At 43.8% G+C, this 24,176-nt stretch overlaps 1 protein-coding gene across 16 annotated transcripts in view; it reads left to right on the top strand.

Annotated features, from left to right (window-relative positions):
* Positions 1-24,176, top strand: part of TACC1 (transforming acidic coiled-coil containing protein 1) — a 111,788-nt gene that overhangs the window by 48,141 nt on the left and 39,471 nt on the right. For 2 of the 16 annotated variants that reach the window (XM_026508305.4, XM_048226206.2), the window contains exons 2-3: positions 7,865-8,051; positions 9,012-9,127. The exons of 2 other annotated variants lie outside the window; for them this stretch is intronic. In XM_026508305.4, coding sequence (XP_026364090.2) covers positions 7,891-8,051; positions 9,012-9,127 — 277 coding nt within the window. In that variant the 5' untranslated portion in view covers positions 7,865-7,890. Of the gene's footprint in view, positions 1-6,263; positions 8,052-9,011; positions 9,128-24,176 lie in introns of those variants that run through there. 12 more of the 16 variants (XM_057303528.1, XM_057303530.1, XM_048226208.2 and 9 more) reach the window with 9 other exon arrangements.

Below are 24,176 nucleotides of genomic sequence, written 5' to 3'. Positions count from 1 at the left end.
CACTTATTAAATAACCTTCCCCTCCCTACTGTATTATAACATCTTTATCATATAATACATTCCTGTATTTTGTAAGTGTCTTTTTCTTGGCTTTCCATCCTGTTTCACAGAACAAGGATATGCCTATTTTGGCATCAACGTGTCTTAATGTCTTGTAGACCTAATCCCCTTCTTGACTCTTTTTTTTTTTTAAAGAATCTAAAATATGCGCACTTGTTTATTTTTCTAAATAAACTTTTGGAAAATATTCACAAATCCCAAGGAAAAAAATCCTAGGAATTTTGATTGAAATTGCATTAGATTTATTGATTAATTGGGTAGTATTGCCATCTTTAAATATTTCGTTTTACCAACTTGAAACATTGTAGCGTCTTTCCGTTTGTTCAGCTGGTTGGTTAGTTTATATTTATTAGCGATGAAAATGAGCAATGTGTTAACATTTGGAGTTTTAAAACAATTTTAACATACTTAAAAAGGACAGGTTTCCCTTCTCCCCACTTCGTACTGTAACAGAGAAGTAAAAGGACATATTTTCCTTCAGTTTTCACACGCATGTGGTTTCAGAACCCAAATATGGCAGTTGAACTTTTGCTCTAAAAAGATAAAGGCTGGAAGTAACAGAAGGCTGCATATCCTGTCATGGAGTTTGCTACTTACTTTCCCACCTTTTCTCCTAGAAGCACAAGAAGATTATCAGTCACAAAGAATTACTGTCATGAAATCCCCACCACAAATGAGGATTTAGGTGGAGTGGGTGTCCCAATTATTTTGGAAAGCTTTTGGTGATTTTATTCTTTCTCTGGGTGGACACAACCCTCCCTCCTAACTGCTCCCCCCCATCTCTGCTGTCCTTTCCAGTTGTCATCCCAATCTGTTATCTTCCAACTCCCTAGTGACAATATTTTGTAAATTGAAAACGGGGACATGTGTTTACAAGGAGAGTGGGTAGGATATGTGCTCTCAGAATGATCTCAGAAAACCTGGGTCATGTGAGTGTTGCAGTAGTGTTCCGGGTGTATTATTTGGGAGATTTATTTTGGTGGTAGGTTAGAGGAGAGGGAATAAAACGCCCACAGAAGAAGGAATATTATTCTACTTCAATTTGCTAAATTCCTTCATCCTCTTTAACTCAAGCCTTAGATTCCACCCGCTGCCTAACCACGGTAAATGAAGTAATGTAGATCTCTCAAATTTGGAGTAATATTCATTATTAGAAACTTAAATTCATAAACAACTTAGGGTTTCAGATGGTTTTCTTGTCTGAGGCTTAATATGTAAAGCTGCTTGATTCAGAGGGCCCACTTTTCTTAATGCCTAATCTGATGAAAAGGAATATAAATTCAACAGAAGAACACAAGTGTGCCTGCGTGGCTCAGTCAGTTAAGGTCTGCCTTTGGCTCATGTCATGATCCCAGTGTTCTGGAATCGAGTCCCACATTGGGCTCCCTGCTCAGCGGGGAGTCTGCTTCTCCCTCTCCCTCTGCCCCTCTGCCTGCTTGTGCTCTCTCTCTCAAATAAATAAATAAAATCTTTAAAAAAATAGAACACAAAATGTGCTAAATCAATAACAATAATTTTACAAAATAGTCTACCCGTTTAACAGGCTCTGTAATTGCAATAATGCTGCATAGCTAGAAAAACCACTTATATCTTCTGAAATGGAAGATATTTCTAAATTTAAAGATCGTTCACTGCTTTAATTGGATCTTTTGTGTTTATTTTAGGCTTGTTTTCAATTTTGGATTTGTGGTCGTTGGTGGGAAGAATTAGGAATAGTATTGGGGTTATTTTTCTCACTTAGAATGAACAGACTGACCTATTTCTGTTTGTGTCCTTTGTACTCAACAACAGTTTCTTTAATACTCCTACATCCCAGGGTAGAGCTAAAGTGAACTTTCTCATAAAGTCAATAAACATACAGTCATGCTGTCCGATGGGGACGGGAGAGGACCTCATAGAACTGGCCCTTAAATGACACTGGTTCAGTGTAAACATCATAAAATAGATTTATTTTTTTCCCCGCTTCCCACTGAAAGCTGACACAGCTCAACTCTGCTATGTGGCAGTTCTGCTATAAGTCTGATCGTGACCTAGGCTGAATGTCATACTTTCTGGGAAAGTCAGACTTTACTTTTGTGATACAGAGCAAAATAGATCGGAGGGCTGACCTGACAAGAATCATTCAGCAGAGCAAAGCCTGAACAAGGGTCCCTGAGCCGGCCCTCGGTGGGGAGGTTGGCCAAGTCTCTAAAGGATGCAATCTAGATCCCCTTTAATCTTTCTGGAGCGCTGAAAGAGTGTTAACCATGGACATAAATCTGGCTCCTCTCTTAAAAAATTAGAAAGGAGGTTCTCTTTATGATATAATTTTCAGTGCAAAGGCATCGTACAGATTCTGATGTGGGTGTGCTTGGGTAGTGGAGGGAAGATTGTAATTCTACAGGTGATTGTAGCCTATAGGTAAGAATAACATCTGACCTCACAAGGTTAAGACTGTAATGTTAACATATTTGAATGTGTCAGATGCCCTTATTGGCCATGTTGTCTTGTGCAGACATCAGCACGTTGTTGCCTGGTTAGACTGAGGTCGGCCAGGACAGCAGGCCTCCTGCTGGCATTGGGGGTGGGGAGCTAGGTATTCTTAGCTTCGGCTTTCATGCTAGGTAAGCAGGAAGCGGGAACTGCAGCAGCAGTATTTTGAGAGGAGTGTGTAGCTGACGGAATGGCAACTACCCAGTGGTTTCGAGGACATTCTGCTTTCTTCCAATGTGGCATAGCGCCAAAGGTACTGATAGGAGACCAGCGTTCCAGATTCAGTGCTGGCGCCAGTTAGCTGTGTGACTTCAGGCAGGTGGCTGCCCTTTCTGCTTTAGCCAACTCACCTTCCAGCTGAGAATGAGAAGACCTGCCCCGCTACCGGGGGGAATGATTATAAGGCGCAGATGAAATGTGATTGACATAAGGTCCTGTTAAGTCATTATGTCTCAGGGAGCTCCCGAGGACATTTAGCTTGGTGAGTAAGGAGAGAACATTCAGGGATCAGGTTGATGGCATCACCACGTGCGACGAATTTCCCACCGCGTCTCGGAAACCTCATCCAGTGAACAGATGGCTCTCAAAAAGCAGGGCTGGGGAGTGGGAGACGTCTGCGGAGGTTCCACTGAGGCACGTCAACCGAGTTGCTGCTTTCTGGGCCAATGCATTTCCTACACGCTTCAGAGCCGCCCGGCCGCGTCGGTGACATCATCCATCTGGCGTCTAATCTCAGTTGAATTCGATGTATCTCTTGCTCACCAGATTCCTAAATTGTGAGAGAATACGGATACAATTGATGGGTTTGTCTGCCTGCCTGCCTGACCTTTCGGTTTTCTCTGTGTCTCCTTCAGCCCCGATTCCCTTGTGCCATCCTGGCCCTACCCTCCTGCCTTGACTCTCTCTACTCCCTCACATCATCTCAGAGCAGGTGCTTTCTTATTGTACTGGCTGCAAGAAGCTCGGTTTCCTGTCGTTCCCCTGTAAAGGTGTTCCCATCACGCTTGGATTGCTTACTTCCCAAAGAAGTGGAGTGAAAGCTAAGAACACAAATGTCAGTTCTGCTTCTTTACCCTCGGAGGCAGAGGCTGTCTGTTTTCTCTAGGTAGTTTGGGGCAGGGAAATGCGGTTCTCTGGGTCCCCCAGTCTTGCCTCCTTCCCTCCCATCCCCCAGATTGTTACCAGAATGGTCTTTCTAAATGGAAATGTGACTTACTTGCTCAAAGCCTGATGACTCCCCTTTGCCCATCCAGGCTCCCTGGGCCACCAGGCACCCAGATGGCTTTGTTTTGGTCCAGCACCATGTTGGCCTCCACAAGGTTTAAAACAATTTAAGTCAGTAAGAACATTAAAGATTGGAAGAGGTCTTGTAAAATCCACATTTGAGTTTCTCTTGGAAGGCTGTTAGATGGCAACGCTGGGCACCAGGAACTGGGTAGGGCTGCCCCTTAGCCACAGCGGGCTTCTCCAGATGGCACGGCTACTGCTATGCCTTGTCACTCCCTTACGTTATCTAGGGAGGTTCTTCTGTTTGTTTCCCCCACTACAGGATCAAGTTCAACTTGCGTTAAGATCTACTTATGGGATCCATACCAATGATCCCATACCAATTAGGCCCCAGCTACATCTGCCCCAACTCCTGCCCCGTCCCTACAGGCTTTTCTAGAATAGCTGTGCTATGAAATGGTTAGTTGTTTGCCTGTTTGAGTTTGCTTACCCTTTCATTTTGTTTTATTTTGTTATTTTTTTTAACTGAAGAGACCCATCTTGCAGATCCCTCTGGAGCATCCATTACAGGCAAGGGGTGTGCCTGGCTTGGCCACACCACAATTATGGAGTGTTTCAAGGGAGTTACATTTCAGATTTTCATGCTGTATTGATCCAAAGCTTCTGTGAAGGGCAAGAAGCAGAGGAGGGAAGAGAACAGATGGGGCCCTTTCTGCGCTTTCGGTCATTTCCAAAACAAATACGTTTCATTTGGTTATGTGGTCATGTCTTTCCAGACATTTTGCTCTGTGGTTCTGAGGACATAGCAGCAAAACGGTTTACCTTGGTTAGGATATCTGTTTTCAAATTTTGCCCATTCTTTCCCAGAATTACAGGAAAATTGGTATATCAGCCTCATTACCTGAACTTCTAGACAATAAAATAAATTCAAGCTAGTGAGTCATTACTTCCTTTATTGTTGTTCACATTAGCCCAGGAGCTTGCTGGGGAGTGATGTTCAGAAACCTGAGTATTTGCTTCTCCAGTTTCAAGAAATTGCTCTGTAAGTTGGGCTTTGTCTTACTGGGACCATTACTTGCTCCAAGTTCCATTCTGCGCTGATTCCAAAACTTGATTTCCCCAGGAAGAGTCAGGCTTTAGGAATTTATGTCATCCCGCCAAATTCATAAAATCTATTACTAACCTAGAATATTCCCTCTCTGTTCATTTACTGCACACCTACTAAGTGTGTGGCCTTGTCCTAATGTCTGGAGAAATAAAAATAAATCACAAATATGATGTCACTGCCATTTAGAAGCTTATGGTGTAGAAGTGGGACAGATATGTAAACAAATTCATTATATGTCGTGTGCTAAGTGTAGGGTGACCTTACATCTTGGGGACATCCTGGTTTATGCCTGCTGTGTGGTGTAAGTATTCATAGTGCCCCCTTTCAAAACCATCTAAGGGCCACAATAAAGGTTTCTATTAACGTTTGCAGTATAGAGATAGCAGACTGGGGGGGGGGGGAGAAATCAGCCTGTTTTTCCCGAGTAGACACTTGAGCTGGGTGATGAAAGAAGTTTGGGCAGTCAAGGTCTGGGAGCTCAAGGTGGGGGGTAAGGGGGAGGGGAATGTGCAAAACTTTTTTTTTTTAGATTTTATTTATTTGTTTGACAGAGAGAGCATAAGCAGGGGGAGCAGGAGAGGAAGAAGTAGGATCCCCGCTGAGCAGGGAGCCTGATGCGGGGCTCTATCCCAGGACCCTGGGATCATGACCTGAGCCGAAGGCACACGCTTAACTGACTGAGCCACCCAGGCTCCCTGAAACGTGCAAAACTCAGCAGGCAAGAGGGAAATTGTTCCGGAAGCAGCGATTAGTCAGTCCAAGCTAGTCATTGTTTCCCAAATTTATCCTGTGAAAAAAATTCCCCAAGATACTTGGTAAAAAAATACAGATTTCCAGGTCCTGCTGGTAATCTGGATTAGCATTTTTAAAGAAGCACGCAGATGATTCTGGGACATATTGAAATTTCAGAACCAATTCTCCACTGATTATGGCAAGGAATACAAAGGGCTGGGAGTAAAGAGGAACAGGAACAGTAAGCCTAGAGCACAAGTCACATATCAGTCAGGTGGGGTGACCCCAGGTGCGAAAACCCTCAGAAGTAGAACTAGTTGGAAGACATTTACAGTAGACCTATGAAAAATGGACAGCGTGGGAACTATACGGCAGTTACAATGGGGATGCAGAGGAGTGAAAAGATTAGAGAACTACTCAGGAGGAAGAATGAACAGAACCGGAGCTAGGATATGCCAGCTACTAATTTACATGGGGTAATATTATTTCCGGGCAACAAAACACTTGTGTGAAATCCAGGAACCCAGGGGACCTTACAACCTGAAGGTGTAAGTGGTGAGCCATAAACCTAAAAATACAAAGAATTGGATAACGTTGTGATGTATTTCATGTGGACGTAAAAAAAAAAAAAAAAATGACTCCTACTTATTTCCCATCGTTGTAGTCTCCAGAACAGTCATGACAGTTGTGTTTGTCTCTGGGAAGGAGCTGGATGAATTCTAAAGCATCCTGACACCCCCAACCCTTTGATCTAGACTTCAGGCAAACCTTTGCCCTTCTGTTATGGTAAGACCACTTCCCATGGCTTATCTTGCCTGATTTTTGCTTGTTTTTGTTATCGAATGTGCGAGACAGTCACGACTCCTCAACAGTGCCATCATCCCCTTTCAGGGGAGATGGTCTGCGTCGTGCAGCTTCAGCAAGACTTTGTTCCTAAATTCGGGAGCTGCTCTCTGTGTGAGAACCTGAAGTCACCTCACAGATTCACCACAACTCTGGGAAATTAACAATAGCCCAAGAAACGCCCTATCCAGGCAAGGAGATCGTGAAGCCTGGTGTTTGTGGTTTGCGGCAGCCGGCGTCCTTGGTGCGTTGGAAATTCTGAGGAGAGCAATCTCTATATGGAAAATGAAGAAAATCCGAGGAGAGCTCTGCTATTTTCTTCTGCCTTCCAACATAAAGAGGGTTTTTATTTTGAAGGTTGCCTTACCAGGCCTGTTGGCATACTTCTGAAGCAGCAGACGAAGTCAGAAATCAGAGACTTAGAAGTTATGAAGAGAAAAGCCTCAGAAAAGGAGAATGGGAACCCGCTCAGGCTATAATTTCACAGGGTAATTTGGCACCCTTTGCCAGAGACCTGGCCCCAGAGCGTCCACGAGTGCGGTTTGGGGAGGGACGAGACATCTCCAGTTCCAGTGCTTGGCTACTCCCGCAGCGTTGCTGAGGAATTTCCAAATCCTGGGAGTGACAGGGTCGGAGGTGAACGGGCTGAAATCTTCCACGCTGTCAATGTCAGGGAGGGGGAGAAACATCAGGCAACAGCGGCCTCAAAGTTGTTTTTTTTTTTAACAAGGGGCTTCACTTCTGTGCGGTCCAATGTCACAACGCCATTAAGTCACAGTAGCAAGATGAAAAAATAAGAAGGGAAGGAGGAAAAGGCCAGCGTGCACGGACGCAGAAAATGGATCTGCCCTGCTCCTGCCGCTGACGGAGCTGTTGGGGGCGCCTGGGTGCCCAGCCCGCCGGAGTCGCAGCGGGGTAGCCCCCTTCCCGCAGTCCGGGCGCGACCAGAGCGGCGCCGCGGCGGGGGGATCGGGCGGGCGCGCCGAGGACTTCAAAGGCCCAGCGCCGCCGCCGCCGCCGCCGCCCCCGCCCGCGCGCACGAATAGTACGGTCCAAGGGGGCGGCTCCTGGGGCGCGGCTCCCGCGGCAGCTGATGCGCGCCCCGCCGGCCCGGAGGCGGGAGCCAGAGACCCCGAGACCCGAGCCGCCCGGCGCTGCGGGCCGGGGCCCTGAGGAGGCCCTAGGAGAGGCATCTTCTCGGCGGGAGTCGCCGGCGCGGGGGTGGCCGCGGCCGCACCGTTCGGGAAGGAGGACGAGGAGGAAGCGGCGCTGCTGCTGCCGAGAGGAAGCGCTCCACCCGGGCCCCCGACGGCGTTCGTTTAACCACATCCGCGCCTCCGCTGGAAACGCTTACAGGCGCCTGTCACCCGTTCCCTCCATTTTGAAAGGGAAAAAAGGCTCTCCCCCTTCCCCTACTCTTAGGAGCTGGAGCCGGAGGAGCCGCGCTCATGGCGTTCAGCCCTTGGCAGATCCTGTCCCCAGTGCAGTGGGCGAAATGGACCTGGTCCGCGGTGCGCGGCGGGGGCGCCGGAGAGGACGAGGCCGGAGGGCCAGAGGGCGACCCCGAGGAGGAGGACTCGCAAGCCGAGACCAAATCCTTGAGTTTCAGGCAAGTACACGCATCCCTGCCGAGATGCAGACGTGCTGCCATCCATCCATCTGCGGCTCATTCTGTGTGCGTGTGTGTGGTCGCTCACCCGCGTAACCATTATCATCGCAATGCTGCGTCCCTACCCGTAACCGGGTCCCCGCTGTGCATTCGAAAGTTCAGGATGTTCTGTCCGGCATTACCTTTCCCCCCGTTTCAGTGTGAGCTTTCAGAACCTAACCCAGAATCTGCAGTCTTTCCGCATCCCGGTCTGCTTCAGTCACTTTCTCTTAAGCTTCGAGCCCCCAGCCCCCGCCCCTGCACACACAGAGTGTCATTGATCACACCCGGTAGAACTTGGGGCCCTCCCTGTGGGGAAGAAGTCGCTCCCAGGCCCTCCTGGTGTTCCTCTGTGTCCCGAAAATGCAGCCTTGGTAAAGAAGGTCGCGTGATGACAGGCCCCTGGCAGCTGGTGAGAAATGGTGGTCTTTGCTGAGCTGTCACGGAGTGATTGAGGAAGGCAGGTGACGGTATTCTCAGCTTCGGGCCGAGTGAGTTCCAAACAGGTAGAGGCCTGCCTAAGAAAAAGGCATCATGGCGAGAGCTGACTTAATTTTTAGGAGGAGGGGGCAATCTTAATTTTGAAGCCTATGAGAAAAGGTTCTTGTTAGAAAAGGAGTCTGTTGAAAAGCGCTTTTGGGGGGATATCAGAAGAAAGGATGACCTCAAAAATAAATGGTGATGGAGAAAAGCTCCGGAGGATGGAGGGATAGCAGGGAGACAGGTTGGCAGGCAGAAGGCCGAGGAGAGCCCGGCGACAAAACCTTGTGGTGAGCTCCCGCAGGCCAGTCCCTGCTGAGGACGAGTGGGTTGTAAAGTTAGGCAAAAATGCTGGACTTCAGCCTTTGTCAACATGTAGACTGTAAAGGGTGTCGGAAATACCGTTGAAAGTGGTAATTCCTCATTTTTCCCCCTTGGCAGCTCGGATTCTGAAGGTAATTTTGAGACCCCTGAAGCCGAAACACCAATCAGATCGCCTCTCAAGGAATCCTGTGATTCATCCCTAGGATTGGCAGGACGGGGTGCCAAAACCCAAGGTAAAGAAAGACTTTCATTTTCTGCCTCTTTTGTTTTAAAGTTTTGAAAATGTAAATGGGGGAAGGAAGAGTGTTAACTTAGGGCCATTTAAAAAGCTTTGGATTGAGTACTTACTAGGAAAGAGCTGTTTTAAAGCTCCTGGCTTATTTGAAATGTTTTTGTTTGTTTTTTAGGAATGTGGTGGTCAGAGGCTTTCTTCCTAAGTAGTTTGTACATTTGCAGGATGAGATTACCATTATCAAACATTCCTGCTGGGCCCCTCCCCTCAGCCCCCCAAAACCAAAAATGCATATAGTAATGCAGAGGTGGAGGGAGGTATGTTTAAATTTGGCTTTGGGTATTTCTCAAGCTAAGTTACTTTCTCCAGGGGTGTGTGTGGCCGGAGACAAAAATTATAGGTGGAAGTTGATTTTTTTTAGATAAGAAGGAATCTTAAGAAGCTGTTTTAAAATTGTTTACCTCTCCCCTCACCTACATAGGGATGGTGGGGAGCTTCTCAGTCTACCTAAGAAAACCTGGCACAGAGATTGTCTCCTAGCCCCCTCAGAGCTCAACCTTGAGCCTGCCCTTCATCTACAAAAGCTTCTGTTGTTCCATTTAATTAGTAGAAACCTTTTTTGTCACACAGCCAGTTTTGAGTAAAATTTCACCTGTCCTGATAGAATCTGTTTATCCACTCAAAAGAGTGCGCTGTGATTCAGCAGTGAAAAAGTCTTGCTCTACTGAGCTAATATTACGGAGGGAGATGGATCTCTTAAAGGTTAAGCAAGATATATATGTCATCTTGTCTTAAGTATTACGAAGAAAAATACAGCACTGGAAGGAGGAATAGGGTGTGTGGGGTGGGGATAAGAGATGCTGAAGGGTACTTAGGCGGAGCCTTGCCTATAAGGGAACTTGAGCAGAGCCCTGAGGGAAGATTGAGGGAACAGCCTTGCAGATTCTTGGGGAGGGAACCCTTTCAGCAGAGTGAATGGTATTCTCAAAGGCCTGAAGCAGGACCAGCCTGGGATGGGGTGAGGCCCGGTGGTGGGAAGGTTCTGAGGACAATGAAGAGGCCAGGGTACCTTGAGTGGAGTGACTAGGGCGGGAACTGTAGGAGCTGTTAGCTAGATAAAGGGAAGTCTGGAACATTTTGTAATGGCGTAAAATGACAGAAATGTATTCTCTCACAGATTTGGAGGCTGGAAGTCCAAAGTCAAGGTGTCATCAGAGCCACAGAGACATGTTCCCTCCAAAGGTTCTAGGGAAGAATCCTTTCTTGTCTCCTCTAGCTTCTGGTGGTTGCTAGTAATTCTTGGTGTTCCTTGGCTTGTGGCAGCATAACTTCGGTCTCTGCCTCCTTCATTACATGACAGGCTTCTCCCTATATGTCTCTGTGCCTTCACACGACATACTTTTAAGGACACCAGTTAGTGGATATAGGGACCCTCCTAATCCGGTATGACCTCATCTTAACTTGATTACATCTGCAAAGGTACTATTTCCAAGTAAGGTCACATTCGCAGGTATGGGGAGTTAGGAATTCAACGTATCTTTTTTTTTTTTTTTTTTTTTAAAGAGAAAGAGAGAGTGCTTGAAGGGGGAAGAGGGAGAGGGAGAGAGAGAATCTTAAGCAGGCTACACGCCCAGCACAGAACCCCACACATAGCTCGATCTCACGACCCTGAGATTATGACCTGAGCGAAATTAAGAGTTGGACACTTAACCAACTGAGCTACCCAGGTGCTCCTCAGCATAGCTTTTTGAGGGACACAGTTTAACCCACAACAGAGGGCTTGGAGCAGAGACATCATGCTTTGACATCCTTTTTAAATAGGCTACTTAGCTGCTGTCTGGAGAAGGGACTCTCTAGCATGGATGTCCTTTTTCAGTGCTTTCCTTTTCCAGTGTCTGTCACTGTCACCCTATGAGGGCAGATAGAACCAGCTTTCAGTTATCCTGTTAACTAATTCCTGACCCAATGATGACTTTTTTTCTCCGAACAGTTACCATATTTTATGGCTTCATGATTTCCTCATAGGTTGCTTAGGGAAGGTAGGTGCTCTGTGATAGACTTCATGATGGAGCTGGAATTATTGGTGAAATGATGCCAGCTTTTTCTGATTTGATTTTGCTTTGAATCGAGAGCGGAGAATTCAGCCATATTCTCAACTCACCCTGGGTTGCTTTTCACCATTGTTTTCGGAAGAGACCACATGGGAACAGGCAAGTTTATGTATTGGAGCACTCGTGTGGGGCACTTAGCTTTACAGCGTGGAAGATGCATTTGTTCTTCATAACTTCCCTTTTCCTCTCTGAAGATTGGCAGATCAGAAAGGAGATTTGAAAGCTGGAAAGAACTATTCTGAAGCTTTCCCATCAAATTTAAATAATGCTCACCAGACATGTTAAGTAGCTACTTGAAAGTCTCTTTGAATTGCCCTCAGCTTGGGCGGCCCCTTCCTCACCGTTCTGTCAGCTGGTAGTCTGATTCATCTTGACAAATTCTTTGCTAATTGCATAGAGGCCTGTATGGCTCAGGCCCCCAGAGCCATAGAGACCCAATTGTTTAGTCCTTCCTGTGCCACTGGCTCTTTTTTACATGTTTTGGTAACTTGTAGCTCAGACTCTTTCTCACCATCTCTAAAAGGTTTCTTTTTAGAGAGTCATGGACCAGGGAAACTCTGTGGAGTAGATCATGATTAAAGGCCATGTATTGGTAGGGGATGGGGGAGGGTGTACAGTCTGGGAAATTACCACTCCATATTAAGAGATCTTTCAATTTAGGGTCTTTAAATAATAGGATGATTGCATATCAACGTGGTAGTATCTTGCCTTTTAGAACTCCTTCAGCCCAGCATGTAGAATGAGACTTTGTTAGTCCAGAGTCTTGTTGATGGCCTTGTTATACATACACAGTAAATACAAAAATACTACCAAAGCACAGGTCTGACCAGGAAAGGTATCAGTGGACAGAAATTCCCAGAGACTCATTTCAGGTTGAAGTCTTAATTTCTGGGCTTGGATGGTCCTCTTTCTCCTGAAATTGTTGATCATTTGGCTCCCGATAAAGTTAGTCTTTCATATTTCTGTGGATTCAGGACATGGTGGGGCAGCAGGTAGAGATTATATAAGACTGTATCTTCTGGAGGGATGATTTATGAGTTGTTAGTCAGGGGTTGGAGGTAACATATGTAAAAGATCCTAGCTTCCTAGTATATAACGGCCCTCCAGTGTATGGGCTGCATCCCATATCCCATACCCTTGGCCCCCTCCCCAAACTCCATCTAATTCTTTGAACACAGGGAAACATTTGAAGTTAATTTTCTTTTTATTGGAAGTTTTTTGGGGGGAACTTAACGGTATCTGAACTCTGTAATAATGCTTCTTGAGACAAAGCTATATGCCATTCTAGGAATTAAACGGTGGATGAGGTTGTGGGGATTTTTTTAAGCCACAGATAGAAGCTGTTTCAGACTAACTGCTAAAATAAAACTTGAGCTAAAGAGCTTCCTTGAAAATACCAGAGTAGTGGCTGTACTATTTGGGCTGGTAATTCTGTGTTTTCTGTCTGCCTCCCCCAGCAAAGAGTGTTTAAGCTGCTGCTGTTACTGTTCTTTCTCTTTGCTGTGGGATAGATCAGTGAAGAGACATACCTATGAGAGGACTTTTGCAGAAGTTTCAATCTCAAGTTTATCCTTTTTTTTTGGGTGGACTGTGGTTTTGTCCATTGTTTTAGACTTTAAATTGAATGTCCTCTGCTACTAGAAACCTCCTTACCACACACGCATACCTTCATTTATAGTTTGTTACCTTTGTTTGAGATAGAAAATCATAATTCATACTGAAGCTCTCATATGCCCTTGAAACAACTCGGTACATCTACTGTTTGATGTGTTAATTAGATGCCTCAGTATTTCAAAGTCATAGGATAGTCCTCCAGAATAGAAGGAAAGATAAACAGGGTCACTCCACTGATATTTACTGCTGGAGGCCTGGGGGGAATGCAGAGTTGTTTGTTGACACGCTTTGGGTAGTCTAGATCAGGAATCACACTGTGGCTCACAGACCAAATGTGGCCTGCTGCCTGCTGAGGCCGATTATTGTTCTGCCTGGGAGCTAAGAATTATTTTTACATTTTGAAATGGTTGGGAAAAATTGTGCTGTGCGAAAATTATATGAAATTCAAATTTTAGGGCCCATAAATAAAGTTTTGTGAGAGTGTAGCCACACTTGTTCACTTCAGTGTTGTCTAATATGGCTGCTTTCACACTAAATTAGCGAGGTTTTTCTGTTTGTTTGTTTGTTTGTTTGTTTGTAAGTAGGCTCGACACCCACTGTGGGGCTTGAACTCACAACCCTGAGATTCAGAGTCATATGCTCTATCTACTGAGCCAGCCAGGCGCCCCTGAAATAGCAATAGCAATAGCAATAGCAATAGCAATAGCAATAGTTGAGTACTTGGAACAGAGACTGGCCGGCAAAAGCCTAAAATATTTATTATTTGGCTCTTGACAAAAATGTTTGCCGACCTAGATCCACACTTATGACAGTTTTGATAAAAATCTGAAGCTTAAGTAATTTGGGATAACTTTAAAGAAAGCGCCAAGGCCATCCATGATTAATTAACAGTGAAGTGTGGCGCCAGGTGCCATTGGCGTAGGCCTGTATGGTCAGGTAAGTCTTTAGGGTAAGACTAGTTTGGGCTGGCTTTGTCTCCCTTGCAAAACACAAATGTCATTGGTCTGTCGGTGTACCTGATTTTCAATGAACTAAAAGATCCAAGGAGTTATGAAAAAAGGAAATAAGGGAAGAATTAAGAGAGTTCGAGAATCATTTAATATAAGTGCACATATATAGACTTTAAACTTTTGCCCATTAAGTGTTTTTTAATGGTTTTAATTTAATGGTTTTAATTTCATTTAATGGTTTTAATTGGGTGTTTCAGAATTTATTCGATGGTTGATGTGGTATATTGTTGGTATATGTTGTAGGGCTGAAATGGTATATTTATTGGATTGTTTCAGACTGTACATATTATAAGACCTAGAATGCAAATCTTGTTAAAATGTAAGCCTTAGGTTTTTGATTCTAAGGCTTTGGGTTACATATATAAGAAAATAGTAGGCAGACATTTTTCAGTATTTATTGAAGTGTTCCAGTCAAATCCATGAGTATCCCCAGGTGGCTCAGTCGGTTAAGCAGCTGCCTTTGGCTCAGGTCATGATCCCAGGGTCCTGGGATCGAACCCTGAGTCGGGCTCCTTGCTCAGCAGGGAGCCTGCTTCTCCCTCTCCCCCTGATCGTGCGCTCTCTCTCTCTGTCAAATAAATAAATAAATAAAATCTTAAAAAAAAAAAAAAAAAGAATTTAGTTTCACATCCTCTGCCTGCCCCTACCACAGGGATTGCTTTATTACAATTTCCTAGAAATAATGGGACTAGTAATGACCCTTAATGTTACCTAGTCCAATAGTTCAGCCCCTATGGCTCCTTCAACAATATCTGAAGCCATCCCAATCCCTTTTATTTTTTATTTTTTGATGTAATTGGCTCTTTCACAGTTAAATTTAAATTTTTATATTATATCATTGTAGGATATTTAAGGCTTGAAAACCACAGCAGCATGGTACAATTCTTCCCCCCCCCCCCCCCCCAGATAACGTTTTTAGCTCTCAACTTTGGAGATTCCTTCTAGTTAGTAAACGGGATCGGAGCCATGTTTCTTTGTTGCTTTATTTATACCAGTGTAAATGAGCCATGTAGAGCTTCTATATGGTGTTCCGCCCAAAGAGAAAGTTTTCTTGGGGAAAAAGTATAGTTTTTCCAGCAGACACCTCAGAAAGTGCGGAGCCACAATGTTTGAATCAAAAACTTAGAGGCAGGGGAAAAGTCTGCCTGCTGAAAGTAGACATTTTAATAACTATAAAGCAGTATTTTTCTTTCAAAATGAATTGTAAATTCAGGATCTTCTTGAGAGATGTTGGAAGGAATGCTGTATGGATTCCACTCATTTGACTTGTACTGTGCAGTTTGGGGCTTACCTGAGCCTCTAAACAAAGCGAGATAGCTTACTTGGACAATTTCTGGTGGTTGAAGGCGTCAGTTGTGTGTGTTGTGCTGGGGTCAACCCTTCCAAAATGATGTTGCTGCCATTTAATGTTCCACTTAAAAAAATGGATATGGTCTGAAGCCATTTAAACATTTAGGTAAAAGAGTACTTGTAGTGACTTTTTCAAGTGGGCAGTAACACTCTTCATAGGAAGTCCTGGCAGCCTAAACCATTTCGTCACAATCTCCTAACCTCAGGTCAGTGATGGGAAAATCCTGGCTTATCTCCCCAAACCAAAACAGCCGTCTTGGTGGGGATGTGATAAATGAGGGTTGCTGAACTGCCTGAAAACTGTTCGCATTGGGCCTAGAAAGGGATTGCTGCTTCTAAGTTCAGGATCTCACCCTCACCTTTACTTGTACATGAACCTAATTTTATGAGTTTCCACAAACATGATTGGATCTCCAGGGGTTAGATTGCTAATGGCAGAATGGATATTTCATTATTTAACAAATGAAAAAAACATAATCTGGCAGTTCTGTTTGGCAGATACAGACATTTTCCTAGCCAATCCAGGTACCCTCTTTCCCATATCATTGCTGGAAATATAACAACAAATTATTGATCTCCAGCTTCCCCTGTAAGACTCCCCCCCACCGCCCCCGCAGCAGACCATCTTGCTTTCTGTGTCAGCTGAGTTTATTGAATGTATTGGAAGCAAGTAGCCTTTTTTTTTTTTTTCCTTTTCAGCATCTTACTTGATTTTTAGAACAGTGATGTTATGAGGTAGGACGCATGTGATCTCCATTCCAAAGATTGGGAAATCAAGGCCAGTGTCCTTACTGCTAGTAGTAGAGTGGGGTCTTAATTCAGCTTTTAAGATCGCACATCCAGAGCTTTATGGGACATATTATACAACTTCTCTCCCCAGGGAATCCGTGATTCTCTCTCTTCAGTGATGGAAGAGAAGACTTATCAGAAGAAATAAAGGTTCTTAAAATGTTGCCAGGACAGAGTGTATGATGTGGGGAGAGCCTCCTTTGAAGTATCCTGTTAAGTGATAGTAATAATAAAAAAAAAAGTTCAGTTGGGGATATATATTCTGCATTTATTAACTTGGCATGTGTAATATGTGAAGTATAAAATGTACTTCAGGAATTTTGAATATCAGAAGTTTGTGCAAAATTTGGACACAGAGCCAGAAGCAGGAAAGAAAAAAAAGCATTACCGGGTAAGCAGCTCTGTTGAAAACATTTTGCGCCCTTGATGCTTAGCTTCAGCTCTTCACTGAGAAGTTAAGAGGGAGGGGACATATTCAGTAGTAGCTTTTGCTTTCTCTCTCCACCTGTGAGTCACACGTGGGTGAGAAGAGGCACATGCATGCAGATGTGTGTGGCCTCCTGGGACTCTTCACCTCTTTCAGGATAGAAAGAGGAGTTTCTAAGAGGCCTGTATTAGTTATCTATTGCTGCATAACAAATTACTCCAAAACTTATTAGCAGCTTAGAACAATAAATATTATTTCACATAGCTTTCAGAGGCCTGGAATTTGGGGAGCAGCTTACCTGGGTGGTCTGGCTTAGGATTACTTGTGAGAATGCAGTCACGGTGTTGGCGGGGACTGTATTAATCTGAGAGCTTGACTGGGGCTGGAAGAACTTCTCCTCAGGTAGCTCACTCCTGCCTGGCAAGTTCTTTACCATGTGGATGGACCTCTCTGCCTATGAGGTTGCTTGAGTGTTCTTCCAGCATGGCAGCTGACTGGCCAGAGTGATCCAAGAGAAAGATGGGAATTGTAATGTCTTTTATGACTTAGCCTCAGAAGTCACACTGTTATTTCCACAGTATCTTTGGTTACATGGGTCAGTCCAGCAGCATGATTGCCAGGAGATGGGATTCATCTCACCTGGTAAATGGCACCTTCACTGGGGGCCATCTTGGAGGTTGACTAGCATAAGACTCTTTTCTACTTTTTAAAAAAACTTATACCAAAGGGTATAATTTCAGAGACTTCCAACTTTTTTATTACTCTCTTCCTCTGGGGCCTCTTTCCTGCCTTCCTTTTGCCCTTTTTCTTTCTTTCTCTTTCTTTCTTTCTTTCTTTCTTTCTTTCTTTCTTTCTTTCTTTCTCTCTCTCTCTCTCTCTCTTAAGATTTTATTTATTTGACAGAGAGAGACACAACGAGAGAGGGAACACAAGCAGGGGGAGTGGGAGAGGGAGAAGCAGGCTTTCCGCTGAACAGGGAGCCCGATGCGGGGCTCGATCCCAGGACCCTGGGATCATGACCTGAGCCAAAGGCAGATGCTTAATGACTGAGCCACCCAGGCACCCTGCTTCCTTTTGCCCCTTTTCTTAGAGTGCAGGAGCAGAAGAGACAGAAATAACATGGTCTTCAGCCCGGGTCCCTGTCCTGTTGTGGAGGCATCTAATGTGCCTGGTGAATCGGCTGCTGTTGCTCTGTCTGGAGGCTCCTCTCTCTTTTCCTTTATCCTGCATCAGCCCCCAGGTCCTGTGTGGGCGGTTGCTACTTTGTGAGAGAGGCAGTTGGTATTTTGAATTCTCCAGTAATTATTTCTGAAGAGATGCACATTATGGTTGTTTGGCAGCAATGGGGTGAAGTTACACAATTTCACATCTCTGCAGAGGAGTCCCATCTGTTAGCACGTGCTCTTTCTCTGTGCTCCTCCTGCTGCAGGCATTGGGGATGGAGGAAAAGTCCTACAGGGGGGGCCTTCTACAATTTCTGTCTGTAGTGGGGGATTTCTAATGTATTTGAAATGTAACCTCAAACAAATCCAGATGGTTCTGAAACTCTGGGGCATCTAGGAGTGAGAAGAGAAGACATATTCATCGTTGGATGGGTTTCTTTCTTTCTTTCTTTTTTTAAAGATTTTAGTTATTTGAGCGCAAGCGAGCATAAGCAGGGGTTAGGGTCCGAGAAAGAGGGAGAAGCAGATTCCCGCTGAGCAGGGTGCCCAGTGCAGGGCTCCATTGCAGGACCCTGAGATCATGACCCAAGCTGAAGGCAGCCGCTTAACTGAGCCACCCAGACCTGCCATGTTGGGTGGGTTTCTGTGGAGGTTTGGCTGCCTGGTGGGCAGACACTCATGATTGGTGGGCCCCTCCCTCTTACTGTATTGTGATCTTGGCTTTCAGAGGACAAGTAAAATGGCATAACTTGCTGGTTTGGAGATTTGAAATATTTTCTTCATCCTTAGTATAAGCTTTTTCAGCTTATCAGGTGGCTTTCCAGATTATTCTTTACCTGTGGAGTCTTATGTTTTGCAGTGTGCCTCCGTCAGGAGTTAGAAGCTTATCTCTGGAGAAATGGCATCTGGTGCCTTGTCTCTCACAAAAAGCGACTAAACTTGCCCCTGCCCCCTTCCCTGTCCCTCCCAGCTCCTGAGTAGTGCTTTATTTGGAGGGTTTTGTTTTGTTTTGCTTTTATGGGCGGGGAGGAGGAAGTTTGGACAGTTTGTTTGTTGCTGTCTGGGTTTGGTCAGGGGTGGGTGTGGGGGGGGCGTTGGGTGTTGGATGTTTTTCTGCTTTCAGTAGTGACATCTGAAAATTATGGCATACCTAAGAGGATGTTCTGTATTTTCCTGCCTTGACTCACCCACTTGGAACCCCCTCCTTATTCTCATGCTCCTGGGTCACCCGGGGCCCCAGTGGTTGTCAGGGGAATGTGAGCTGTGCGGCCCATACCCTGAGGTTCTACCCGGCGTTCCTGGGAAAGGCCTGCTTGCACTATTGTCCCTCCCTTGGGCAATACATTGTGTCCACTTCTACTCCATTTTAAGGCTCGTGCCCTTGACTAAGTGGCTGAGAATGTACATATATAAAATATATTTCAGCTTTGGGGTAATCAGAGGGACTGGGAATTCAGACATGAAACGGAAAAAAAAAAAACCCTCGAATTTTGGACTCTTGCCTGAATGCTAATATGTACCTTATTAACAGTCTCCTCAGGTCAGATCACTTTAGCAGATCACAAGTGCCAGAATCACACTTATTTCCGTCCCGAAGCCCTGATTCAAACACAGGAGAGGAGGGAGTGGGAGGGCAAGACCAAGCCATACATTTGAGGGAGGAGAGCTCTTCAAAGGGAAAGGGTCATATGAAGAACAAATGTTAATCCTTTACAGCTGTTGGTTTAAAGCTGCACGGCTTCACCACTACTTATATGTACTTTTTCTGTATATGAAAGATAACCAGTTGAGAGGGAAGTCCTTTCTGTGTCAGACACTGGCCCAGCAGTGGGCGAGCACTGATTGCATATCAGCTCTGCTTTGGGTGCTCTGGTTCTGCTTGGGGGGTGACTAGGGCATAAGGCCCCCACAGAGCGCAGTCTGGAGGAAGCTAGCCCGCTTCTATTTCCCAGGCTTCTTGGCCTCCTAGACTTCTCCAGAAGTTTTAGCAGCAAAGAGATAGTTTTAACAAGGGAATGTGTGAGGGAGGTCTTGGAAGAAGTCAGATGTTAAAACTTAGCGTTGAAAAAAACAACTTCCCCTCCCCAAACAAGAACAAAGCCAAAAGGGTTTTTTTGGAGCTTGCTAATTGTCCTGTCTCTAGGATGATTCCTGTATGCGCTGTGTCTGTTGTAGGAGAGAGGAGTGATGTCATTTTTTCACCTTTTTCTGCAAATAGACTATCTAGCATGTTGTAGGCTTCCTTAAGAGAAATTTAAAATCCCAAATTGATATGATGGTGAGACCAACACCTCTCTGAAATTTGTGTCCCTACAAGTGATATGTATAAGAGACTATTTAAAGCATTTTCTGAAATGTAAGTCTTTGGTGTAGTAGAACATTTTATTAGGAATTGCAGGACACTGCTCCTGCTCTGAGCCTTTGAGCCATGTCCTTTTTTCTTTCTTTATTGAGATCTAAATCACATGCCATACAGTTCACCCATTTTAAGGGTCTACATTTCAATGGTGTTTAATATATTAACAGAGTTGTACAACAATTGCCTCCCTCCAATTTTTAGAACATTTTATCACCCCCAAAGAAACTCTGTACCCGTTAGCATTCCTTTGCCATTCCACCCCCTAGTCCTAGGCAACTGAGAATCTACTTTGTGTTTCAATAGATTTGCTTACTCTGGACATTTTATATAAATACAACTATACAATCTATAGTCTTTTGTGACTGCCTCTGTTCACATCCATCTTGTAGCATGTATCAATACTTCATTTTTATTTTCAATTAATATTCCTACATGGATATGCCATATTTTGCTCAGTTGATGGACATTAGGATTATTTCCACTTTGGGGCTATTATGATTCATGCTGCCACGAACACTTCCTCTTCAGGTTTTTGTGTGGACACATGTTTTCATATCTCTTGGGTATATATCTAGTAGTGGAATCACTGGGTCATAAGATAACTCTGACACTGAGGAACTGTCAAACTGTTTTCCAAAGTGGCTGCACCATTTTACATTCCTACCAAGAATGTGTGCAGGTTTCAATTTCTCCACATCCTCACCAACACTTGTTATCTGTCTGTCTGACTTTAGCCATCTAAGTAGCAGGTATGATAAGTGGCGTCTCCTGGTTTTGGTTTGCATTTCCCTAACATCTAACAGTATTCAGGTACTCGTCTAACAGTATTCAGGTACTCGTCTAACAGTATTCAGGTCCTCGTTGGCTGTTTGTGTATCTTCTTGAGCAAAATCTTTGCCTACTTTTTAACTGGGTTATTTATCTTTTTTTATTGAGTTGTAAGAGTACTTTATGTATTCTAGATACAAGTCCCCTGTTAGATACGTGACTGTAAATAGTTCTTTCCATTCTGGGGGTTATCTTTTCACTTTTTTGGGGGGGGAGGGGCAAAGGGAGAGGGAGAGAGAGAATCTTAAGCAGGCTCCATGCCCAACACCGAGTAATCTCACCACCCGAAGTCAGAGTTGTACGTAGCCTAACTGACTGAGCCACCCAGGAGCCCCTCTTTTCACTTTTTTGATGGCATCATTTGATGTGTAAAAGTTTTTAATTTTGATGAAGTTGTTTTCTACTTTTTCTTTTGTCCCTTGTGTCATACCCAAGAAGGCTTTGCTTTTTAACCCACAGTCACAAAGATTTACTCCTGTGTTTTCTTCTAAGAGTTTTACAGTTTTACTCTTACATTTAGATCTATGATTGATTTTGAGTTAGTTTTTATATATGTTGTGGGGAAATGGTGCAGATTCTTTCTTTTGCATGTAGATGTCCAGTTAATTGTCCCAGCATCATTTGTTGAAAAGACTGTTTGAATTAATTTTGTACCTTCGTACAAACCTTGTCAAAAGTCAATTGATCATAGATGTAAGGGTTGGTTCCTGAACTTTTAATTGTTTTATTGATCTATATACCTTTCCTTATGTTTATCCTACAATGTCTTGATTATGGTAGCTTTGTAGTAAGTTTTGAAATCAGGAAATATGACTCCTCCAACTTTGTTTTTTTGATTGTTTTAGTTTTTCTGGGTTCTTTGCGTGTTGAATTTTTGGATCATCTTATTAATTTTTGCAAAGAAGCCAGCTGGGGTTTTCATACAGATTGTATTCAATCTGTAGATAAATTTGGGGAGTACTGTAATGTTAACAATATCAAATTTTCCAGTCCATGAATATAGGATGTTTTTCCATTATTAAGGTTTTTAATTTCTTCAAATGATGTTTTATAGTTTTTAGAGTACAAGTCTTGCCCTTCTTTTGTTATTTTTAAGCATTTTATTCTTTTTGATACTATGATAAATAAAATTGTCTTCTTAATATCTTTTTTGGATTTTTCATTGCATGTGTATAGAAATACAGTTGATTTTTGCACGTTGATCTTTATTCTGCAAATTTGCTCAATTCATTTATTAGTTATAATAGTTGAACATTTCATCTGCAAATAGAGATAGTTTTTACTTTTTCCTTTCCAATCTAGATGCCTGTTTTTTCTTTTCCTTGCCTAATTGACCTGGTTAGGACTTCTAGTACAATTTTGAATAGAAATAGGAAAAGCTGATATTCGTATCTTGTTCTTGATCATAAATGGAAAGCATCAATCTTTTACCATTAAGTATGACATTAGCTGTAGGTTTTCATAGCTGCTCTTTATCAAGTTGAGGAAGTTCCCTTCTGTGTATAGTTTGTTGGGTAGTTTTGGTCATGAAAGGATTGTTGGGTTTTGTCAGACTCTTTTTCTGCATATATTGAGATGATCATGTGGGTTTTGTCTTCCATTCTATTGCTGTGATATATTACCCTGAATGATTTGCAGATGTTAAACCAGCCTTGCATTCCTCACATAAATCCCGCTATTCATGATGTATAATCTGTCTTATGTGTTGGTGGATTCAGTTTGATAGTATTTTGTTGAGAATTTTTGCTTCTATTTTCAATAGGAGATACTGGTCTGTAGTTTTTTTTCTCTCTTGTGATAGCTTTGGGTTTGGTATCAGGGCCTGATGGAATGAATTGGGAAGTCTTTTCCCCATAATATTTTTTGTTAAGAGTTTGTGAAGAATTGTTATTAATTCTTTGTTTTTTTTTAAGATTTTATTTATTTGAGAGAGAGAGAGAGCATGAGCAGGGGAGAGGGGCAGAGGGAGAAGCAGGGAGCCGGATACAGGGCTCGATTCTGGGACCCTGGGATCACGACCTGAGCCGAAGGCAGATGCTTAACCGACTGAGCCACCCAGGCACCCGATATTAATTCTTCTTTACATATTTGGTAGAATTCACCAATCTGATTCAAGTCTTTGTGCGTGTGTGTGTGTGTGTGTGTGTGTGTGTGTGTGTGTGTTGGGGGGAGTTTTTAAATTACCAATTCAGTCTCTATCCCTGCTTTAGATCTATTCAGATTTTCCATTTCCTCTTGAGTCAGATTCAGTAGTTTGTGTCTTTCTAGGAATTTGTCTACCTTCTCTCTAAGTTACCTAACTTGTTAACATACAGTGTCTCATTTTTAAATTGGAATTAATAAGCCCTGCTGTGCCTTTTTCACAGGGTTGATTTGAGGATCAAGTTAGGTAATGTTTTGAGGATCAAATAAATGTGAAGTATTTTATTTGTTCTAAATTCTTAGTTCTAGGAAAGCATAACCATGTTTTACCACTGTCTGCAATTCAGCATTTGTACTATGTTCCTCCATTGTCAGTTGCATTTCAGGGGAATGATTGCTGCCTTTGTTACCAAAGGAATATGAACTAAGTTTGGGTTCGAGGGGGAATTGAAGTGATTTTGGGGCCTATTTCTACCTGTTTCCTGAGGAGTAGTAGAACAAATAGATCCTACACTGTCAAGGTCAGAGGGCATCAGTGCCCCTTTGGGAAATTGACTGTGGGCTCTGACCTATTCTGCTCTCAGCCAGCACTGAGAACAGCTGTTTACTTTCCTCTCTGAGGAAATGCTGAGCTTGGTCTAGTCACTGATTTCCTAAGCTCTCCTGTAATCCATACCTTAGACGCACTGTATTCCCTTCATCCCACCTCCTCCCAGCTCGCGTCTAAGTAGGTAATGAACGTTCTCTTAGGGGCGCCTGGCTGGCTCAGTCAGTTAAGTGTTCACCTCTTGATTTTGGCTCAGGTCATGATCTCAGGGCTGTGATCTTGATTTCAGCTCAGGTCATGATCTCAGGGTTGTGAGATTAGGCCCCGTGTCGGCCTCATGTACTGGGCGTGGAGCCTGCTGAAGTTTCTCTCTCTCCCTCTGCCCCCACCCCCCCGCAAAAGGGTTCTCTTAAAATATGACCTAGTCAGCTTTTAAAAATAAAGAGTTATTTCATATAATGCTCTAGAAAGTTCTCTTCTTTTGCTGAATATGAAGGCAAATTCAAAGAAGGAATCATTCCTTTAGAAAGAGAAGAGAAGTTGGTGATACAAGAAACTGACTCCCTAAAGTCAGAAGTCCACCGGCGCTGGTGTTTTCTGCATAACAACACGTGAGGTGGCAATCATATGGGAAGGTGGTAGTTTTTGCCCCTCACTGTTCAGCACTTGATTGTTCTCTGAAGGGGCTTTGAGTGTGACTCTTGTTTCCT

This window comes from Ursus arctos, unplaced genomic scaffold (assembly GCF_023065955.2).
Source record: "Ursus arctos isolate Adak ecotype North America unplaced genomic scaffold, UrsArc2.0 scaffold_27, whole genome shotgun sequence".
NCBI classification, from domain to species: Eukaryota; Metazoa; Chordata; class Mammalia; order Carnivora; family Ursidae; genus Ursus; species Ursus arctos.
This window is presented reverse-complemented; position numbering and strand designations above follow the sequence as displayed.